Source organism: Pituophis catenifer, unplaced genomic scaffold, assembly GCF_029215685.1.
Source record: "Pituophis catenifer annectens isolate HBS135680 unplaced genomic scaffold, rPitCat1.0.hap2 SCAF_1, whole genome shotgun sequence".
Lineage (NCBI taxonomy): Eukaryota > Metazoa > Chordata > Lepidosauria > Squamata > Colubridae > Pituophis > Pituophis catenifer.
Genome location: NW_027256881.1, coordinates 82,920,990 through 82,942,214, shown reverse-complemented (window position 1 = coordinate 82,942,214; position 21,225 = coordinate 82,920,990). Strand labels below are relative to the sequence as shown.

General features: G+C 37.9%; 1 protein-coding gene across 1 annotated transcript in view; it reads left to right on the top strand.

Moving 5' to 3' along the window:
• The window catches only part of LOC139322774 (SAM and SH3 domain-containing protein 1-like), a 629,849-nt gene that overhangs the window by 571,185 nt on the left and 37,439 nt on the right, over window positions 1-21,225 (top strand). Inside the window, exons 5-8 of the mRNA XM_070951997.1 lie at window positions 6,568-6,608; window positions 7,600-7,686; window positions 9,078-9,190; window positions 10,164-10,265. Coding sequence (XP_070808098.1) covers window positions 6,568-6,608; window positions 7,600-7,686; window positions 9,078-9,190; window positions 10,164-10,265 — 343 coding nt within the window. The remainder of the gene's footprint in view (window positions 1-6,567; window positions 6,609-7,599; window positions 7,687-9,077; window positions 9,191-10,163; window positions 10,266-21,225) is intronic.

Here is a 21,225-nt window from a genome sequence, read left to right as displayed (position 1 = left end):
TAAAGGAACTTTTCCAGTGCTTGAATAGAATGGAATTTCAACAAGATCCCACATTATTCTTGAAAAAATGTTGGATACAATAAAACTAACAGAAGATAACAACTTTTAACCAATGACCAGGGAGTAGTGAAAAAATAGACACTGTGAGGGTAGAGTGTAGAATTTCAGAATCTAGGAGGTTTTTTTAATGACTACTCTGAGTCCTCAAGTCATCTACATGTAAAATCTTGTTGATAGTTTGCAAGTCACACAGAGATTCTGGTCTAACTTCTGTGGGGCCCTGCTCTAAAGCAGTGCAGTTAACATTACCTTGTCTGTATTGCCTGTAACGGCAAAACAAGAGAAATGGCATGTTTGTTACTGCTGAGAAGACGTTGACCCCAGAGCCATTGCTATGGAGACATAATGACAAGATAGTTGAATGGGACTTCTCTGTTTTCCATCTTTCTCACATAGATGCTAGCAGAGACATGCAAATCTCTATAGGAACCTTAAAGTCTCATTTTCCAAATAATGCCTTTCATCTGTAAGTAAATTATCTTGTCTTCACACAGAAGAGTATCATCACAGTACTGTAGGTTAGTTACTGGGCGTTGTATAATGAAGGGAGATAAACAAATGCTGTCAAGGGAAGGTAGCAAGGGGCTTTTGTACTGAGGTGTTCATGGGCCCCTCGATGTAAGATGCTGAAACAGGCTAATCTATTGTTTACAATTGGCTTGTAAATAGTGAATGGGAGTGCAGAATATAATTCATGCTATGCATTTCTCTTCAGGTATATTTTATACTATGTCTGCATTTGTTATTTATAAAGAATTATACATTTATTTTAAAATGAATTTGGATAATCTCTTATGTAATTCTTGTTTTATTGGGTATTTTTTTTCCATAAACTACAGTGTTCTTTATTTTATGTGCAGTTGATAGAACAGATATACTGCTTCTAGAGATGGGTCTATATCAGGAGTGTCAAACTGGTGGCCCGCGGGCTGGATGTGTCACACGCAGGCCACACCCACCCCAGCTCTGCAAATAGGAAAAACATTGCGAAATGTAGGGTGACAAGCAACTTGACACCACATGTTTGACACCTGTGGTCTATATTATCAGTTGTCTCATGGCACCTTAAGAGCCGAGGTGGCGCAGTGGTTAGAGTGCAGTACTGCAAGCTACTTCAGCTGACTGCTAGCTGCAGTTCAGCAGTTCAAATCTCACCAGACTCAAGGTTGACTTAGCCTTCCATCCTTCTGAGGTGGGTAAAATGAGGACCCAGATTGTTGGGGGCAATACGCTGACTCTGTAAACCGCTTAGAGAGGGCTATAAAAGCACTATAAAGCAGTATATAAGTCTAAGTGCTATCACTAAGTGCTATTAAGGCTTCATTCTTGATATATAATTTTTGTATGAACTATACAATCAATTGCTCCAGACACATGCATTTTTTTCTGTATGAATAGAGTTGTCATGAATAAAATTGTCAAAAGTTTTGCATATTTTTAAGCAATGGTATTCATGTCCTATTATAAGTTTGATATATAGATATATATATAGTTTGATAGTAAACAGATCTTCTTTCACAAAAATCTATATTGACTATCCTTTTTTTTTTTTTCCTCCTGAGGCAAACCCCTGTCTGTAAGTCCTTTTACTGTGTGCCTTGGAGGGCATTTCATTTGAAAGCTGGCTAATGAAGCTGTATATAAGAGTACAACAAAACCAAAGGGCCAAAGCTATGGTGTAATGGCATTTGAGTGCTTTTCAGACATAGCAGCATCAGAACTACTGCCAAGTGTGACTGCATCATTAAGTTTCAGAGCGAGTTAGTCTATGAATGGAAGAACACAAATTATGTCCCATATACATTCATGAAGAAGATGCAGGTTCCACACAGAACAGTGTAATTGTCAAATCAAACAAGAAGGCCATTCTTGGGCACCATAATTTTTTTTTCTCATGTATTTAAGGAGTTGAAGTTCCCATCTCAGCTCAGCTCAGCAACAAGATCCTTACTTTATAGGATGCAGAGTTGAAGTCCAGTCTGCTTTTTTCCATCCTCTTAATACCAAATATTTCCTAATATAATTGTTAAAGTGCTGTGAATAATTTCTTTGGTAGTCCACCAGTTAGAACATTGTCATAGAATTATATATTCCCTATGATGATTCAGAATTGTTCTGGAATTCAAGAGAGCAATTCTCCACTAGTTATTAAAGCAGGTGTTTCCAAATGAATCTAAAAAAAAAAATAGGTATTTTAAGCAACTGGTTCATTTAAGCAATTCTTAAAATGGCAGCAATTTTTTTCAAGCTCACACAGAACGCAGAAAAGAGATATGGCATCTTTAATTTATAGTAGAGTGGGCTGCGTATTTCAGGTTGAGAGACATGCTTGGCTTTCAGCTAATGTGCCTGGAGGCTAACCTTGAAAAACTAAAAATATAAAACTAAATTTAGGGGAGATATTAAATTAGATCTAATGTATAATTAAGTAAAATATAATTTAATTTATTATATTCGTTAGATTTATATCTTGCTTTTTTCTCCAGAAGCTATAGGTGGTAGAGATAAATAATATTTTCTCTTCCAGTTTTCTCTCACAACAGTAACCTCATTGGATGACTGGCTCAAAGTCACATACCGTAGTGAAGTTTCATGACTGAGTCTCTCCCTGGACCTAATCTAATACAATCAATATGCTTATTCTCCATGTATTTGATTCTATCTGCTTTCTCTCATGATAAAACGATAATTTGGCAGCATTTCTGGGGTTGCTTTCTGAAGACTTTGGGGACTTCTAATTTTATACCCTTGAACTTTGTGCATAACTCCATTGAGAAATAATCCCTTTCTCTCCTGCTTTTCTTTAAAGTTAAAACACCTTCAAAAGTCTATGTGTTTAAATGAAAGGAAGAAAGGTAGAAAGGAAAAATTATTTGCATTCATTTTTTTTTTCTAAGCTACTTAAGATAGTGAATACTTGAGCCAGGGAGAAAAAAAACTTTTATTAAGATTTTGAGTCCAGAAGATTTGGGATTGTCTGTGAACTTTTCCAGGCTTTTTTTCAGTTCTCAAAAGGTCAACTCACTATTCTTTGAAATGTATTTATGAATAAATTTTGAGATAAGTGTATTATATTTTTTTCACTCTTAGTAATACAAACAAAGAAGCCAACCAAAACTGCATAATTCCTGGGAACGGTTCATATATTCTTTTTCATAATAATAAGACATTGCTGCATTTATAAAGTGTGCAAATAGTCTTACACTATTCTTTGTGAACATGTTTTCTATTTGGTGTCTTTCTCTTGCCTATGGTGCCATTTTTACAGTTGTTTATATAGTCATGCCTGCATAACTGGAAAAGCTGGGCATTGTGGTTTTTATGTGTTTGAAAAAGACACACCACTTCTAAGAAAAAGAGAAGCAGAGTATTTGTGAGTGACTGAAGTCTGCTTCCTTTTCAAGAATAAAAGGAGAAGCTTCGATTGATACGCTTACATGAAAGTGCCAAATAAAGGCAGAGACATGTTGACATGAGGTAGTTTTGCAGATAAGGATAAGAAATTAAACACTACGAAGACCTACAAAAATACCTCTCTAGAGCTGATGTCATTTTCTATTTTACTAAAGAGATCCAAATCTACTTCAGGAACTGGCAAGCTTTTCCAAGTTTAGACACTTTTATAAATAAATGAAGAAAGGGCTACTCTGCTTTGCAAACTGCATTGTTGCCAGTCTGCAGAATAGCAGAGTCTTGAAGGGACCTTGGAGGTCTTCTAGTCAAACCCCCTGTTCAGGCAGGAAACCCTATACCATTTCTGACAAATGATTGTCCAATCTCTTCTTTAAAACTTCCAGTGTTGGAGCATTCACAACTTCTGGAGGCAAGTCATTCCACTGATTAATTGTTCTAATAGTCAGGAAATTCTCCTTAGTTCTAGGTTGCTTCTCTCCTTGATTAGTTTCCATGTATTGCTTCTCATCCTGCCTTAAGATGTTTTGGAGAATAGGTGGACTCCTATTCTTTGTGGCAGCCCCTTAGATATTGGAACATTACTATCATGTCACCCCTAGTCCTCCTTTTCACTAAATTAGACATACCCAATTCCAGTAACTGTTCTTTATATGTTTTAGCCTCCAGTCCCCTAACCATCTTCCTTGCTCTTCTCTGTACTCTTTCTAGACTCTCAATATCTTTTTTGTTGCTTCTGGATCCAATTCAAGGAGTTGGTTTGGACCGTCAAAACTCTTAATAGCTTAGGGTCAGGTTAACTGAGGGACTGCCTCTCCCCAATTACATCTGTCTGCCTCATCAGGTCAAACAGCGAAGACATGTTGTGGGTTCCATGCACCTTTCATCCCAAGAGGTGGGACTTCTCTGTCACAGCCCCTGCCTGGTGGAATCTTCTCTGACCCAAAGCAAGATTATCTCCATCGCTCTCAACATCCCACAAGTCTTTCAAGACCTGGATATGATATCCGGCTTGGGCGTTCCAAGAGACTGGGGAGATTTTGTGATAGCTCCCTTACCGCTGTTCATATCATCCTCTCCTTTTTAATTGTCTCTTTTTAATAGTTTTTAACTGTGGTTGTTTAATGTATTTATTGTTTCACTTTAATTAAAGTGATACTGTACACCATCCAGAGTCATTTTCGTATGAGATGGGTGGCTAAACAAGTAAGATAAATAAATAAAATCTCTCTTGAAGTGAGTGTGTCTATATGCACATACACATGCATATACCACCATCCTTCATACACACACGTGCACACATATTCAAATTCAAAAGCCAAATGCTTCCATTCACTTCAGCTGCTCATAAAAAGAATCTTGCTTTAAAACAGCTGAAGAAGCTGGAAGCCAAAGCATTTTGCTCCTAAGCTTTTATCTTTCTTTTTTTGTTAGTCGCTCTAATAAATATATTAAGTGATTAAGTGCATTCTTCTAGGTTCCTGTACAAACTTGACTGAAACACTGCTTGGTGGTTTAGAAATTGTTATTAGATCTATGCTTCAAAAGAGGGGGGGGGGAGAGAGAGTAAGTGAGTGATATCTTCTGTATTTCTTGAGTTCTTTTGAAAAATCAGATCCTTGGCTGTTGGTGCTGTGAATCTAACCAAGCTATCAATTTTCTTTTTGCAAGCTGTTGTCCTGAGTGTAAACTGCATCTGTCAGGAAACTAGCAATGGCCTTCTTCCAGTATGCACCTGGTGCACACCCTGATCTGGAATTGGTGTGTCAATTGGCTGCCCGGCTGGTGCCGATTAAATTTCTAATCAGGCTAAAGAAAGATGATTTGCCATGTCCAGGCACTGCAGTTACTGCCTCTGCTTGGATGAATTTACTGAATCAGAATTTAACTTCTTGCTATCGTTTTCCCTTTCATGATGTCCCCTACAAATTGATGATTATGTTTTTCATGCTTATAAACAGTTGGCCTCTAATCATTTGGATCATTGACAGGGATTGTGACAGGTCTAAAACAAAGCACAATTTAATTTCTTCTTGGAGCTTTTCAGAGATGATTAAAGACTACGCACTGCCCTCCACTGCTAATTTTAGAAACTGCACACCAGGATGGTTTGCAAACTCAAAAGCATAGGTGAAAGTATATAATGCAGCTTCTGTGTATGTTTGAAGTAAAATTTCCATCTTGTTTTCTAGAAATATGACAATTGCTGTCCCAATCTGTTTGCTTTTAATCATAAAGCACATAATATGAAGCAATAGAACAAATGCAATGCTGCTTTGTAATGAAGACAGGATCCTGTTTTCTGTGTGGAATGTTTTCTGTTTGATTTATGTGCATAGTTTTTTTATAAACTGATCGTTATGTTTGGTAGATTGATAGAAAGCAAAATGGGAAATTTAAGCTTGCTTATGAATTGCAATTTAAATACAGTCAAATAATGGCAGAGGGTCTTTCTGGACTATTTATCTCTATCAAATACTGTACCTATCTTAATATGATATGGGAAAGGTTGTTGTCTCTTTAATAAAGGCAAATTAAGCACAGAAGAGAGAGAAACAAACAAACAGAAGAACTTTGTCAGACAGCTAAAAGATTCAGCTGGGGATCTGATTTACCTGTTAAGTAACTACTCACATTGCTCAGTGGATAGCTGGAAATGTAGATGGTCCCACAAGATTTGTGTATTGGAACTACATGTGTAAAATGGTGTTTTCCTAGGAAGTTTTCTGTCTGTCTCTTGTGCCAGACAGTGGAGGGAGCGGGAAGAGCTGAAGACTTCCTTCAGTCCATTTCCCCTTTTGACCTCACAACTTTAACATTGTTGTCCTCTATAACATATTTTTCTGCATTGGTCACCAGAAGTTCATTTCAAAGCATTTCTCAGTGGAGCTGAGCTCATGCCATTGTATGAGCATGAAGCTGAAGCTGAGATGCTGTATCTTCCTCCTGGCTTCATAGGAAAAAAAAGAGGGGAAGGGGATATGCTAGTCTGCAAACATTAATTAATTAATTAATTAATTAATTAATTAATTAATTAAAAGCCACCCAGCATTCATGGAGCAGCAGATATAAATCTCTTTCTCTTTTATGTTTTAGGTTCTCTCTTCATAAATCAAGTTCTGAAGAAAGTGCAGTTGGTCAGTATGCTTCCTCTTATTTATTTATTGGGGGGGCTTTGTTTTGAAAAAGCCATAACTAAATATATGCAAATTCATGATTCTCAAAACAATAAATTCATTTATGACCATTTTTCTCACTTAACAACTCTTGCAGCATCCACATGGTCACAATTCAGATGCTTGGCACAACTGGTTCATATTTATGACGGGTGCACAGTCCCAGGGACATGTGATCACATTTTATGACCTTCTGATAAGCAAAGTCAATGGGGAAGCAGAGAGACAATTAACGACTGTGTTACTATCTTAACAGCTGTGGCAAGAAAGGTCATAAAATAGGGCACAACTCACTTAGTAATTGTCTCTCTTAGCAACAGAAATTTTGGGCTCAATTGTGCTCATAAGTCAAGAACTGCCTTTGGTGTTTCCTTATGTCTATGATCAGTTATAGTGAGTCATACTAAACCGAGAAGAATAGGAAGTGTTTTTATTTAATTGTTGACCATATTCTGATTTTCCCTAAATTATGGGTGCCAGTTGTTCTTTTCCATAGCCTTGGCTTTTTCCTTTTTTTTTTTTTTTTTGTAAAGGTCTTCCCTGCTTGAAACCAAATATTCTATAGCCTTTGGGTTTCCTTTTAACTCTGTATTTGCTTTAATAAAGAAAATCAGAAAGTGAACCTTAATCAAATGCTGAGCATCACCAGTTTGTAAATGAAATTTCAAAATAGTAAACACAAAGCAGAATATATTGTAGACTTTTAATCTAGATTTTAATTAATGGTTCAAAACTACTGGAATTTGCAAAAATGCAGAGATATAGCTTCATTAAAAAGAAACGCTATGTGTTACTTGTTTATTAAAAATATTTTAATAGCTTTCCTTATTCAGATATAATAAAATATTTATGACAGCTCCTTTAAAACTGATATTGTTTTTGGAACTGAATGATGATAGTGATTTTCTTTTCTTATTTAAAATCTTTTAAATCATATATTTAAAATCTTTAGGTAAAGTAGATTGGAAAAAGAAGAATAAATACTTCTGGCAAAACTTCCGAAAGAATCAGAAGGGACTAATGAGGCAGTCTTCAAAAGGTAAAAATTTTAATGAAGTTCTTTTTTTTTTTCATTATTAAATTGGGAAAGAAGGTTTAGATAGCTATTGGGCCCGTAAGCAGGATTTATGTACTCGCTTTAATCTTCAGCAAGGATGGTTATAATTATTTTATAATGCTCTGTGTTCAATGAGTTCCAAAGTATTAGAAAACTGGGTTATCTACTGTACTGTCACTTATTAACCCTGAGCAAAGCTTTAGGTATTTGTTTATCCCATAGAACAATTATATGCTGAATTATCATGAGATAAAGCTCTTTTTAATGTCATTATGCCACTATTCACAAGTTGGGTCTCTTGGGGAAAAAAAGTCCTTTAGCACCCTTCCATTGGAAGGGTCAACTTAATCAGGGAGTGTTTGAACTTAGGTCAAGCCCACAAAATTAATGGTTCTTTACTTCTATTATGCAGACACTGTCATATAGACATTACCAGGGTAGGATCAGGGCAACTGATAAAATGTGCATTATGACTTTATAAAGCAAGTCCTGATTTATATAGTTGCAACCAAATATGAAAAACCAGTATTTGTGTTGTGTTGTCATGTCACAACACATATTTTGTTATTTTTGTTCATCATCTCAGTTTATAGTGGCTTCAGCTTTGATAATTCTATATTGATTTTATTATTTTAATGAACCAATGGCATCTTAGGTGACTTTGTCTGTATGTCATAGATAAAAACATATTTGCAGTTTTAGGAAACATGCAATTTTTTTGATAAAATAAAGTAGTCCATCCTCTCTTCCATATGGCTGCCTTCAAAAGTATAAATTGGGTAATAACCCTTGATCAATTTTATTAAAACATGCTTTGGTTTAGCACCTTTGCTTAAATAGTTCCAATTTTATAAAATTTACATCTTTCATACAAGATATCAATCACTAGATGTTAGAATCTAAGATGCTAAACCTATTAGTGTTGTAATGTTGATAAAATTGTCATAATGTCAAGCAGCCCAGACAATTTGCATAGTTTCCATATTCAGATTTGGCAAAAAAAATTGCATACTGAGCAAAGTGATGTCATAACATGATATTAACATAATATCCTCAATAATTCTCTGAATGTCACGTAAACATCATTATTTTCCTGAATCGTTGCAAATCATATACACGTCAAATGAAGCATTCCATACAGAGGAGTTAAAAATAGCAATTTCCTATCTCCAGTGTCATTCTCATTCTGAAATGTTAAGATCATTGCAGTTTTCAAAACTTAAATAAAGATGTTGAAATGTGAATAAGTGGGGAATTAAGTAGCATGATTAAGCATGGCAAATTCACTGGAAAATCATGCCTTATCATGCTTGACTCATATTTCTTTTGTATTGAAATACCTTTATTCTTTCATCTTTCCTATTCCTCTCCAGGGGAAGATGTTGGTTATGTGGCAAGTGAAATCACAATGAGTGACGAGGAGCGGATCCAGTTAATGATGATGGTCAAGGAGAAGATGATTACAATTGAGGAAGCTCTTGCAAGGGTACATAATGCAAATACATTATATATGCTAGGGATAAACGATAGGCCTGATTACATCAGTGAATCACAGACTCTTGTGCATAGCATCCATAATTATGAGAATCAAACAAATACAGGGAGTTTCTAAATAGCTGATTTTATGGATAGACATTTCTCTCCTCTCCAAGCAAGGAACAGAATCCTGAATGAACATATTTCTAAGGTAAAGGTCTTAATGGGGGAAAAAAAACCCTGGAAACATTTATTCTATTCTTTAATGTTAATCGGAACAATAAAAAGATACTATATGTATTACATTTATACAAAATATCTTCACAATGGATGAAATTTTAGACAAGACTATTTTCAGCTCGGCAATAATACAGTATATAACTAAAATTCCTATTTATATAAAATTCTTTCTCTATTGAGAATTAAGTTTCCAGATTGGTTTGTGCGTGTGTGCGCACGCACATGGGTGTGTGCATGCACATGTGTGTTTGGAGGTGTAAGTTTTTCAAAATAGTCTAAACAACAAAAGTTCTTTTGTACAGTAGGTTAAAAAAAAGATGTGATATAAATGTATTAGAAATATATACATACTTGAATAATATTTGCATTAGACAAGTATATAAAAATCGTAACTTTATTGTTGTAATGACATATCATATGTCTTTTCTTGTATTTTTTAGTTTTATTGATAGAGCACTTTTTATATATTTTTCCTTCTTTTTGACAATGTAAATAACATTGCCACTATCATTTTTAAGGTTTGCTCTTTTTTCTTTTGTTATTAATTAATAAGCAATATAAATAGTTAAGTAAAAATATAAAGAACAAAGATATCTTCACAATTGTTTTGCACTGATACTAACGGAGCTTTAATTTCTCCAATAATTATTTGCTTATACAAAAAATTAAACTAAATACCGGTAAATATACTTTTAGCAAGTGAGAAAATTGAGGGATTACTCTTTATTTTATTTTCATTTCAGCTTAAGGAATATGAAGCTCAACATCGGCAATCAGGAAACATGGATGCATCTGAATGGTCTGATAGTCCTTATCCGACATTTGATGTTTCTTCCAATTGCAATGTAAGTCCATATGATTCTACCAAGTTCACGGTTACTGTAGACTTTTAAAAACTTACGTAGTTGAATGTCATTAGAGGAATGGAAAATAAAAAGAGCTTCAAATTGCAGGTGGTCCTTGACTTACAACCGTCCTTTACTGACTATTTGAAGGTATGACAGATCCCCCCTAATGACCAAGATTTGAAGGTCCAATGGCCTCCCCCAAGCAGTCACACAAATGCATATTGCGCATTTGGCAACTGGCCTACAGAGTCAGTTATAGGGGAAATGGCAGCATGAAAATTTAATAAATGAATTTATGGTCATTTACAGCAGTGGTCCCCAACCCCCGGTCCGCGGACCGGTGCCGGGCCGTGGAGTACCTGGCACCGGGCCGCACAGCGGCCGGGGGACATGAATGCTGCAGCGCAAAGGCTCCTGGGCCGTGTGCAAAAGCTCCTGGGCCGTGCGCAATGGGCCGTGCGCAAAAGCTCCTGGGCCGTGCCCCCACCCCTGCGCGCGGTCAGCGGGCCGCAGCGATAAAAAGGTTGGGGACCACTGATTTACAGCATCCCATAGTCATTTAACTGCAATTTTGTAACATTTTTTGCCAGAAACCAGTGTTTACTTCTCATCATAGCCAATGGATTCATTTAAGTGTCATTCACTTAATGACTGCTGCATTCACTTAATGACCACCAGAAAAAAATTGGGCCAGTCATGTGGGTGCCTTGAATTATGACTGTCATGACACAAAATGGAAATTCCAGTTGTAGGTCAAGAACTACCTATAGAAATATAAAAGATAAATTCCACTAGGATTGGATGTTGATTTTTTTTTACTTCAGATAAGTTTTGGGTAGAACTGGACATGAGCAAAAGCTAGCCAGCTCTTATCTTTCTTTCCAAAGACCCACCAGAGGAACTGGGTAATTGTACTTATTTCTAAAGGCGGTCAAATATCTTTCCAAGCTTTCAAATTTAATTTCAAAGCATTTTTTTTATTTTACTCTAGCACTTCTTGAAAGGAAGGTCACCATAAAAGTGGTAAAAGTCCTATTTTACCATTTCTAAAATATAATGAAAGCTATTTCTGCAAAGGGACTTTGTAGCTGCTGGACATATTCACAGATGAACAGATGAGCATTTAAAAAAGAAAAGAAAAGGAAGTTGCTGTCAGTACATAACGAAAGGATTTAATTAATATTGAACTTGCTTCTTCCTCTTCATCTTCTGTTATTTACAGTTTTTCTCATGGCAAATTGAGATGTTTAGTCTCTGACTGAGCTTAAAAAGAGTTAGCAAGGGAGAGGCACCCATTATCCCTATATCTGCACTAAGGCTGCTCTCTGTGACTACTATATTCTTAATTATATGCTCCGTTTAGACCAGTCCATCTTTGACCTTCTAGAACATGCCAAACTGGCAACTGCATTGGATTCAGAGAGATTTATTTCAGTATTTTGATAGCTCCGTGTCCAGTTTGTAGTTTAGGGAACTTTTCCACAGGTTTCCTAGTGTGTGTTCTCTAAGAAGTGATGATGTGTCATGGTGTAATTCAGGCTGATTTTTCATAAATATTTTGTTATACTTACTTTGAGTTTACGCCTAGTACTAATGATCAATTTAGTCATGATGATTTCAATAAACTACAATTGATTGTGTTTGTACAAATTAAGCCATAAGCCATGGTTTATAATCATAATGATTAGGTTCACTCAACATGTCAAGACAAAACAAATCTTATGAGGTAGCATAAAGCACGAGCCCAGCCCATACCTATCAGATCATAATTTGAAGGAATTTAAAAATCATAATTCATCTCTAATGACCTATTGATCTACTTTACTTCCAGAAGTCAGAGAATCTAGATTGCTCCAGAAATCAAAGTTCATAACTAAATATCAAATTGTACATTTCATAAAGGGGCACGAAAAGCAAATTAAAATTGTAGGAGTTCCCCAAATTTCTTAGCAGTGTAATCTGAAAGCAAAATGTCCAATTCAAAATTGTCAAAGCATGACAAATAAAACAAACCAGGAAAGAATAGCCTTTAAAAGAGCAATAGACTGTAGTGTGATGTTTTCCAACCGTGGCGGGTTTCAAGTGTGTGGACTTCAACTCCCAGGTTTCTCATCAATGGCCATGATGGCTGTGCTGTTCTGAAAGTTGAAGTCCACACATCTGGAAGTTGTCATGGTTGGAATACGCTGCTGTAGTTGATTATATGATGAGAACTGAATGTTCAGAAAAGCTAATAAGGAGAATATTTGTAGCTCAGGGCTGAAACAAAGGGTCCTTGGTGCTCTCTGAGCTTGGTTATTTTCTTGCAAGAGAGTACCAAGCACCTGCTCCTAAAATCTACCAGAGCAAATTTGTTCACTTATCTGAGTATTAAGTATACTAAGTATATAACCTTTTGGCCAGACTGGTGACTTATCTTCACCCCACCAATTTCACTTTGTGAAATGCTCCTGGTTCGGACCGGATCACCTGATCTGGTAGCAATGGCAGGGGGTGGTTCAGAGAACTGATAGCAAACATCCCTGCCTCCTCATGCCCAGCTGAGCCGCGCAATCATCAGAGGCTTTTTAAAAAAATGTAAAAAGCATTTTTTCTACAACCTCTTCCGCAGAAAAAATGCTTTTAAAAGTAAAAAAAAGCCTCTGATGATCGCGCGGCTCAGCTGAGATCGTAAAATGCTTTTAAAAGCCTCTGACGATCCCAGCTGAGATGCCTGATCGCCAGAGGCTTTTAAAAGCGTATTTTTTTTTCAACCTCTTTGGCTGAAGAGGTTGTAGAAAATATGTTTTTAAAAGAGAAAAAAGCATCTGCCAATCAGGCAACTCAGCTGGGATCGTCAGAGGGTTTTAAAAGCTCTTCGGCTGAAGAGGTTGTAGAAAAAATGCTTTTAAAAGCCTCTGACGATTCCAGCTGAGTTGCCTGATCGGCAGAGGCTTTTAAAAGCATTTTTTTACAATCTCTTTGGCAGAAGAGGTTATAGAAAAAATGGTTTTAAAAGTAAAAGTATAAAAAAAAAAGTTGGCCACACTCACATTACCCCCCCCCCACCACCACCACCACGCCACACCCACAGAACCGGTAGTAACAAATTTTACATTTCACCACTGGTTCAGTCTGTCATAACGATGGACCATTTTGGGTCACAGTAGGTAGTCAACAGCATGTAATAAAATAGTTTGGTTCAAATGCTGTAGGATGGATCAGAATGTTGTTGGTGTACATTGGCTATCATAACTTAGGGCAAAGTATTAGTTTCAGGGTACAGGAATTATTTATAAGGTTTCTATCTTTCTAGTATAAAACCTCTAGATGGCTCATTAGGAAAATAATACCGGTATATGCAAACCACTTCAAATGACAAATCTAGGGTGGGGGGGGGGGGGGATGAAAAAGTCTTCAAAAAGTCTTATCCTGAATCCTGTGAAGAGTAACAAAAATATTAGGCAAGTCTATAGACAGAATGGAGAATATGGATTTCTGATGAAGATCTCACATTGGTATCCAAGAAAATTACTTTTCAAATGCCTACCGACCTAGTTTCTTAGAATGTTAGAATGTTAAACATAAACTTTTTAGGGGTTATATCAAAGCAAAGATAGTTAAACTTAAAAGAAATGCAGAAAGATAGGACATTTTAAAAATAATAGAATTACATTCTATTAAAAATAATAGAATTACAATAAAATTGCATGTTCTAAGCTGGCATTCTCCTATTTAGGCCCTTCCAGATGTTTGGGGTTACAACTGCTCTGGTCATCCCTGACCATTGATCATCCTGGCAGGAGCTAATAAGAATAGTCATTGGAAACATCTGGAACAGATTCTTGTTTCTGGGGGGGCGGGGACCTCTTAACCCAATAAAACCAAGCAAAATTGTTAGTCATTCTTTGAGTAATGCTCAGGTCTGTCCATGTATCCATCTTTCTGTGTAGAGTTTTCTGTTCTTTAGCATTTCAAACTCCTTTTGCAGAGGTGCAATAGTGTTTTATGAGTTGCTCTTCCCCACCCATTTTTCATTCACTGAAATTCCACCGACAATTATTAAGGAACTGAGGGGTCAGAAAGTGTCAGTAAACCTCTGGTGCAAGAAAGCTGGCATTGTTTCCTCTCTTCCTGTCTTTGTGGTGAATAGATTTAGTTATACTCAGTAACTTCTTCCTCTCTTCCGGAGACGGAGAATTATATGGGTAGAAGGCACCCAATAGGTTGTGTTTTTTTACTCCTTTTCCCTATTTTCTTCATATAGGAAATGGCCATTAGTAAAACGAATGCTTTATCAAGTTGTGTGGCTCCCAAACCCAGTCACTTTGTCAGAGGGTGAAGTCCAATATTATTCACTTAAGTAAACTGTAGATGAGCCTAAAATTTAGAGTAACACAGCTGAGAAGAGCAGCCCTCAAGGGAGAATTATTCAGAACAGACTATTAGGCTTCTTAAATGCCAAAGCTGGTAAGTCATCGAGCCTGTCACATAATATTCAAAGGATGTATTTCCCCTGTTGCAAAGGGGAAAGAAGAACAGGAAGGGCTCCTCTCTGTGGCTATATATGTCATAAGCCAGCATGCTGAGTCTTTCGATCCTTTCCTTTCCCTTAATTGATGTCTTTTTTTGAAGATACGTGCCTTGCTCTATCAGCCATATTTTTACCATTTGATTAAAATTTAATTTTCTAGCCGCTTTCTGTTTTTTCTCAACGAGATGCAGGGATTTTGAAGCCCCCCTCCCCCCCTTTAAGTATGTTTGTATTTACAAACCAATTATCTAAGCAAGTGAGTAAAAGGGTTGGTCAAAAAATCTTACTTGGAAGAAGATGAATACTGTAGTTAATTAAATAAGAGACAACAATGCCTCTTTGTTGACTCAGCCTTCCATCCTTTCTAAGGTAGGTAAATTGAGGACCCAGTTGTGGGGGCAATAAGCTGACTTTGTATAAATATACAAAAGAATGAAGGCTATTGCTTAACGCACTGTAAGCCGCCCTGAGTCTCCGGAGAAGGGCGGCATATAAATCAAATTAAAAATTAAAAAAAAAATTTTTTAAAATGGACTAGCAAATCCTTCGATTTTTTTCCAAGTTTAGCTTAGAAATCTAGCCTGGCTAGTACAGAATATGTTGTATATGGCTCTGGAACAATCGTCTATTTAAATCCTTCTGGAATAATTTGAATCCAATACTTAGAGATGGTTGCTTTTGAAGGCTTGGATGTTCTTCAAGGCAAGAACATCCAAGCCTTGATCTAGATAAGTAGGCAAATAAATGATTAGATTCTCCAAATATGTTAGGTCTGCTTCTCCCCTCATTTTAACCAAGCTACTTGGTGGCTGAGAAATCCAGGAACTGCAGCTCCAACACAGCTAGAGGGTGTGATGATATCCTGTTGCACAAGCATAATACTGGTGGTTCTCAACTTACAACAGTTTGTGTAGTGACTGTTCAAAGTTACAACGGCACTAAAAAAGTGACTTGTGACCATTTTTCACACAGCATTCCCAGGGTCATGTGATTTACATTTGGATGCTTGACAACCGGTTCATATTTATGATAGTTGCAGTGTCCCAAGGTCATGTGAATCGCTTTTGCGACCTTCTGACGAGCAAAGTCAATGGGGAAGCCAGATTCACTTAACAACCGTGTTACTAATTTACCAACTGCAGTGATTCACTTAACAAATGTGGCAAGAAAAGTCGTAAAATGGGGCAAAACTCACTTATTTATTTATTTATTTATTTATTTATTAAATTTCTATACCGCCCTTCTCCAAATAGGACTCAGGGCGGTGCACAGCCAAGATAAAAACAAAGCATACAAAATTTAAGAACAATATTAAAATAATTAAATGTTTTGGCCGAAATTAAGATAACCCAATTTAAAATCAATTTAAAATTTAACTCAGGCCAGCCCAGCTTGTTGAAATAAATAGGTTTTCAGGGCCCGACGAAAAATCCGGAGGTCTGTTATTATACGTAACTCTGGGGGAAGGTTGTTCCAGAGGGTGGGCGCCGCCACAGAGAAGGCTCTCCCCCTGGGGGTCGCCAGCCGACATTGTCTGGCGGACGGCACCCTGAGGAGGCCCACACTGTGCGAGCGTACTGGCCGGTGGGAGGCTATTGGTGGCAGAAGGCGGTCTCGTAAGTACCCTGGCCCTAAGCCATGGAGCGCTTTAAAGGTGGTCACCAACACCTTGAAGCGCACCCGGAAGACCACTGGGAGCCAGTGCAGCTCGCGCAGGAGAGGTGTCACATGGGAGCGCCTCGTCGCCCCCATAATCCCCCGCGCGGCCGCGTTCTGGACCAGCTGGAGCCTCCGGGTGCACCCCAGGGGGAGCCCCATGTAGAGAGCGTTGCAGTAGTCCAGGCGGGAAATGACTAGTGCCTGAGTGACTGTGCGTAGACAAATTTCTTATTTAACAATTTTCTTATTCTTATTTCTTATTCTTAACAAATTTCTCATTTAACAACATAAATTTTGGGCTGGATTGTGGTCGTAGGTTGAGGACTACCTGTTCAATGCTATTTCTTTGTGAAAACATTGGGCCAGCTTATTTAAAGGTTAGTTAGAATTGAGAAAGAAATGTAAGCTTGTATATGCAAAACCACAGATTTTTGAGTTATTACAGAGCCAGCTACTTTGCTATAGAATGTCCAGCTGACTGAAAATTGGGCACCTTTAGACTGATGATACTATGGATTAGCTGACATCACTGTCAGCGAAACTTTTTGGCAAATGGTTTGCGGTAATCTACGGTTTCCGATCTGCCGGTCTGAATAGTTTGGGACCAATATTAACAGAATTGTTCTTCCAGGTCTTGTCTTGACTTCAACAGTTTTATGTAACTTCCATTTCTTAACAATGCTTGCCAGAATCAAAACTGCTAGCTGGAAGTGTTTTTGTTTTTCTTTTAAATAATCTTCTCCTGTTTTGTAAGAATGAATTGTATTCATTTTCAAGTCTTCACACAGCCGCTCAGAAGAACCAATGTACATTGAAAGTAGATGGAACTCCAGTGCCAACCTTAGAGTGTCAAAATATTCATTTATCTGTAGAACTGTAAGCCTGACAAGTCAGCCACTTTTTGGAATCTCTGAACAACTGTACATGAAGAGTAAGATTCCATTCACATTTGCAGAAATATATAAAGATTAAATAGCCTTTGTTTACTTAACAATTGAGTGAATTGTACCATTTAAGCAGGGATGCCTAACATGTGCATGAAACTGTATCTCTGGATAAATGCATATGTAATAAAACATATGCATAATATAACATTATAACATATATTTTCTTTATTGAAACACCGCCTATTTCTTGTAAGTAATCACATAGTTATGAAATGAAAAATTAGTTTTGATACAGATAGGAAATAAGGTTAAGCTAGCACAACACTAGCCTCCCACCGACCAGTTCGTTCTCACAGGGAGGGACTACTCAGGGTACTGTCAGTCAAATTATGTCGACTGGCGACTCCCAGGGGGAGGGCCTTCTCTGTGAGGGCTCCAACCCTTTGGAATGAACTGCCCCCAGAGATACGGAATATCCCTGATCTCCGTGCTTTCCGCCGTGCCCTCAAGACCCTGATGTTCCAACAGGCGGGGCTAAACATATGAACATGTGAATGATTTTTTAAATGTGATCTAATTCTGGGTTTTATTTAATTGACCAAACTAAGTAATAATTTTAATTAGCAATTTTATGATGTTTGTGTGTCTATATTTTTCTTGACTGTACACCGCCTTGAGTCCTACGGGAGAAAGGCGGTATAGAAATATAATAAATAAATAAATAAATAAATAAATAAATAAATAAATAAATAAATAAATAAATAAATAAACACCCCTGAGTTAAACAGTAATTTGGTATGTTAATTAGTCATTTCTTGGATGGACTTGTATATTGGCCTATTTAGAAAGTAGATCATGACTGAAGAAGCAATAAATGCAGACAGATCAAGAAATATAAATCAATTCCTTAAAATGTGAATTTCAGGAATTGTTTCTTTAGTAAATATGTACTTCCCCAAACCGTATGAATAAGCTTGGCATGAGATACAGAATTCAATGGGAGTCAGAGCTTGCAGAGAAAAACGAAAACTCTCCATCTTTTCCGAAGATCATATTAGCAACTGAGATAGTTTCCTGACTTCTAATTCCACCTTGTTAATGAAGAAGCAGAGAGAACGTCCAAACAACCGAGGTTGGGAAGCTTTTGGGCCAAAAGTTTTGTTTTAGTTTATTGTTGGAGAACTTCATAACTGCAAATGCTGTTGATCTGGTTCTCCCGTGCTTTTTCATCCAGTATTGACCCACTTTCTGCTGGTATTAGAACATCGCTGATGTGTCAAGGATGCACTTGTTCCAAAAGAAGCTGGGAAAAAAGAGTCCGCCTTCCTATATTTGCCAAAAGTGAGCCCTGTTGGCCTTCCACTGTTTTGCTGGCGGCTGAATAGCATGCTATCTCTTTAAAGCCAGGATAATTTTCTGAACTAGCTTGGTCAATTTGTTATGGTTTAAAACTGTGGAGCCAGCTGTCTGCAATCTGATGTAATGTTGCCATGGAAACTAGAAATGAAACACTTAAGCATTCACTACAGAATTTCTGCATCCAACATTAGCCAAAATAATTAAGGCTTGAGCCATTAGGGGCTTTTGAATGAAAGGGGTGGGGGCTTACAGTGTGGTCGAAAACCAAGCTGTTCCTGTTTACAGTATTGCAATTCCATGTGTTTTCTTCTTTGAAACATGCAAAGAAATCGCTTTGTAGAATGACTGCTTTCCAGATAGAGGGTTATACGTGTTGTGGGGCCCTCTCTTTTTTTGGCACAGAGTTACTGGCTATGTCGAAACATTTTCAAGCAGAAAGCTGCATGCCTGTAGATGCAAACGACTCAAAGTTGTTGAATTGGAAGCATTCTGACCTCTGAGTGGGATAGCCAAAGTGCCACATGCTGTAAAATGTTCCCTTTTGGTATTAATATGCAAATGCCTTTTTGTGTAGGGAATTACTTAAAGTTGGGCCAGTTCATACTTTTCCTGGAATGCATGTACATTCAACGCAGCAGCATCTCAAGGAGCATTTTTCTCTGAAAATGCTTACACATATCCAAGTGCAAAGAGAAAGAGTGCATCTGTAAGAGTGCATCTATAATGTCCTATTTTATTTTAGAGTCCAAGCAGGACAATATGGCTGCATTTATATTTGCACATAAAGCTAAATTGTTTGAATAAGGGCTCAAAGCACTGTAGCGTGAAACAGCGACATCCAGATCACAAGGAGTAATCATTTGATCCTACTCTGCCCTGGTCAGACTCCAGTAGGAATTCTCCAGTAGGAATTCCAGTAGGAATTGTGAAGGCCAGAATTCTAGTTCTGGCTTTCACAATTCAAAAATGATGATGGCAAAGGTGAGCCACCAAGATCATGAAAGAACTGTGGAACAAGTCCTATACACCCTCAGAAGGGGCAGTAGGTGGCAATTGATTTGCTTTGTCCTGTGTGGCTAGTGTGATACATAGGTAAAGTTTTCCCCTGTTCAGTCATGTATGACTCCAGGAGGTGGTCCTCTATTTCTTAGCCGAGGGAGCCAGCATTACCCAAAGACACTACCCTGGTCATCTGACCGGCATGACTGTACGACGAAGTGCATGGAATACTGTTACCTTCCCACCAAAGTGGTGCCTATTTATCTACTCACATTTGTATGCTTTCAAACTGCTTGGTTGGTAGGAACTGGGATGAGTTAACACGAGCTCACCCCGTTGTGCGGTGCTCGGGTCTCAAACCTGGGCTGTCAGCTTTCCAGCTGACAAGCTCAGCGTCTTTTACTGCTGAGCCATTGTGCCCCCAGCTTGATACATATGGACATTATATACATTTGCTGTTAAATAAAACCTATTTTGTCCAACTTAAAACACAGACAAAAAGGCCCAATTTCAACCTGGCAACTTAAATGACCCAAAGTTCACCCACAGGAAGCTGCTCTTGGGGTTCTGAGCTGGGAGGCTGGAATTGGGATGAATTGGTCAGGTCTGTGTGTGAAAGCAAAGGCCAAAATAGAGTCTTTGGAGAGTTCCAGCTGGAATCTTCTCCGCTCCTTGGAATGCAAGGCTTGTACAGTGGCAGTTCTGTACTGTAAAAGCCAAGAGTTAAGTCTCCCTCTTCTTCTGTCCCCATCCCCCCCACTTCTTTCTTTTGGTCTCCCCCTTTCTACTTTCGCACACAGAAATTCTAAATGGGGCCAAACAGAGGAAGTAGCATATTGAGCGCTGGGTCTGGCTTGAAAATGAGGGCTCTGATTTGGTTCACAAGGAATGGATTGTTTCAGCCTGTGGTGTCACTGCTGCTAGAGAGGAAGGATTCTTTATGTCTCTGTAATGCTGGATACTTGAGGGAAAACAGCTGGAACGGAGCAGGCAGCATCAGATGTGAGACCAAATGGGAAGCTGGGGAATATGGGCTAAACTAAGAGCCTGCAAAGGTCAGAGTTTTCCTTTGGTCAATTCTTGAGGAATGCTCGGTCTGTATTAACAGCCAATCTTGAGAATCTTTAGAATGAGAAGCCCGGCATGGGGATAAGAGGGAAAAAAATTCTATGACTATAATTAATAAAATACATCGGAGTGGAGAGGATGAGCTCTCCTCTTCATTTCCCTCCCCTTCCCTCTCTCCCTCTCTCTCCCTTCCCACCTCCTCGTTTTTGCTGCTGTTGCTGTTTTTGATTTTCCTTGTTAAGGCTGGAAAAAAGGAGTCAATGGGAGTGTTTCAGTTCAGCGCAGAAAAGCAGTTTCTAACCAGGCTTTTCAATGTAGAAGTTTCGCCAGGCCAGAAAGACCATTGCCTGACCCAAACCACAGGAGCTTAACTAACAAGGCTCAGAGTGTGCTAGGAAAAGTGTCCTGCCTCGGCTGTGTAGGGAAGCAACGTGGAGATTGCTATTATTACACAATGTGCAGAGGCAGAGAG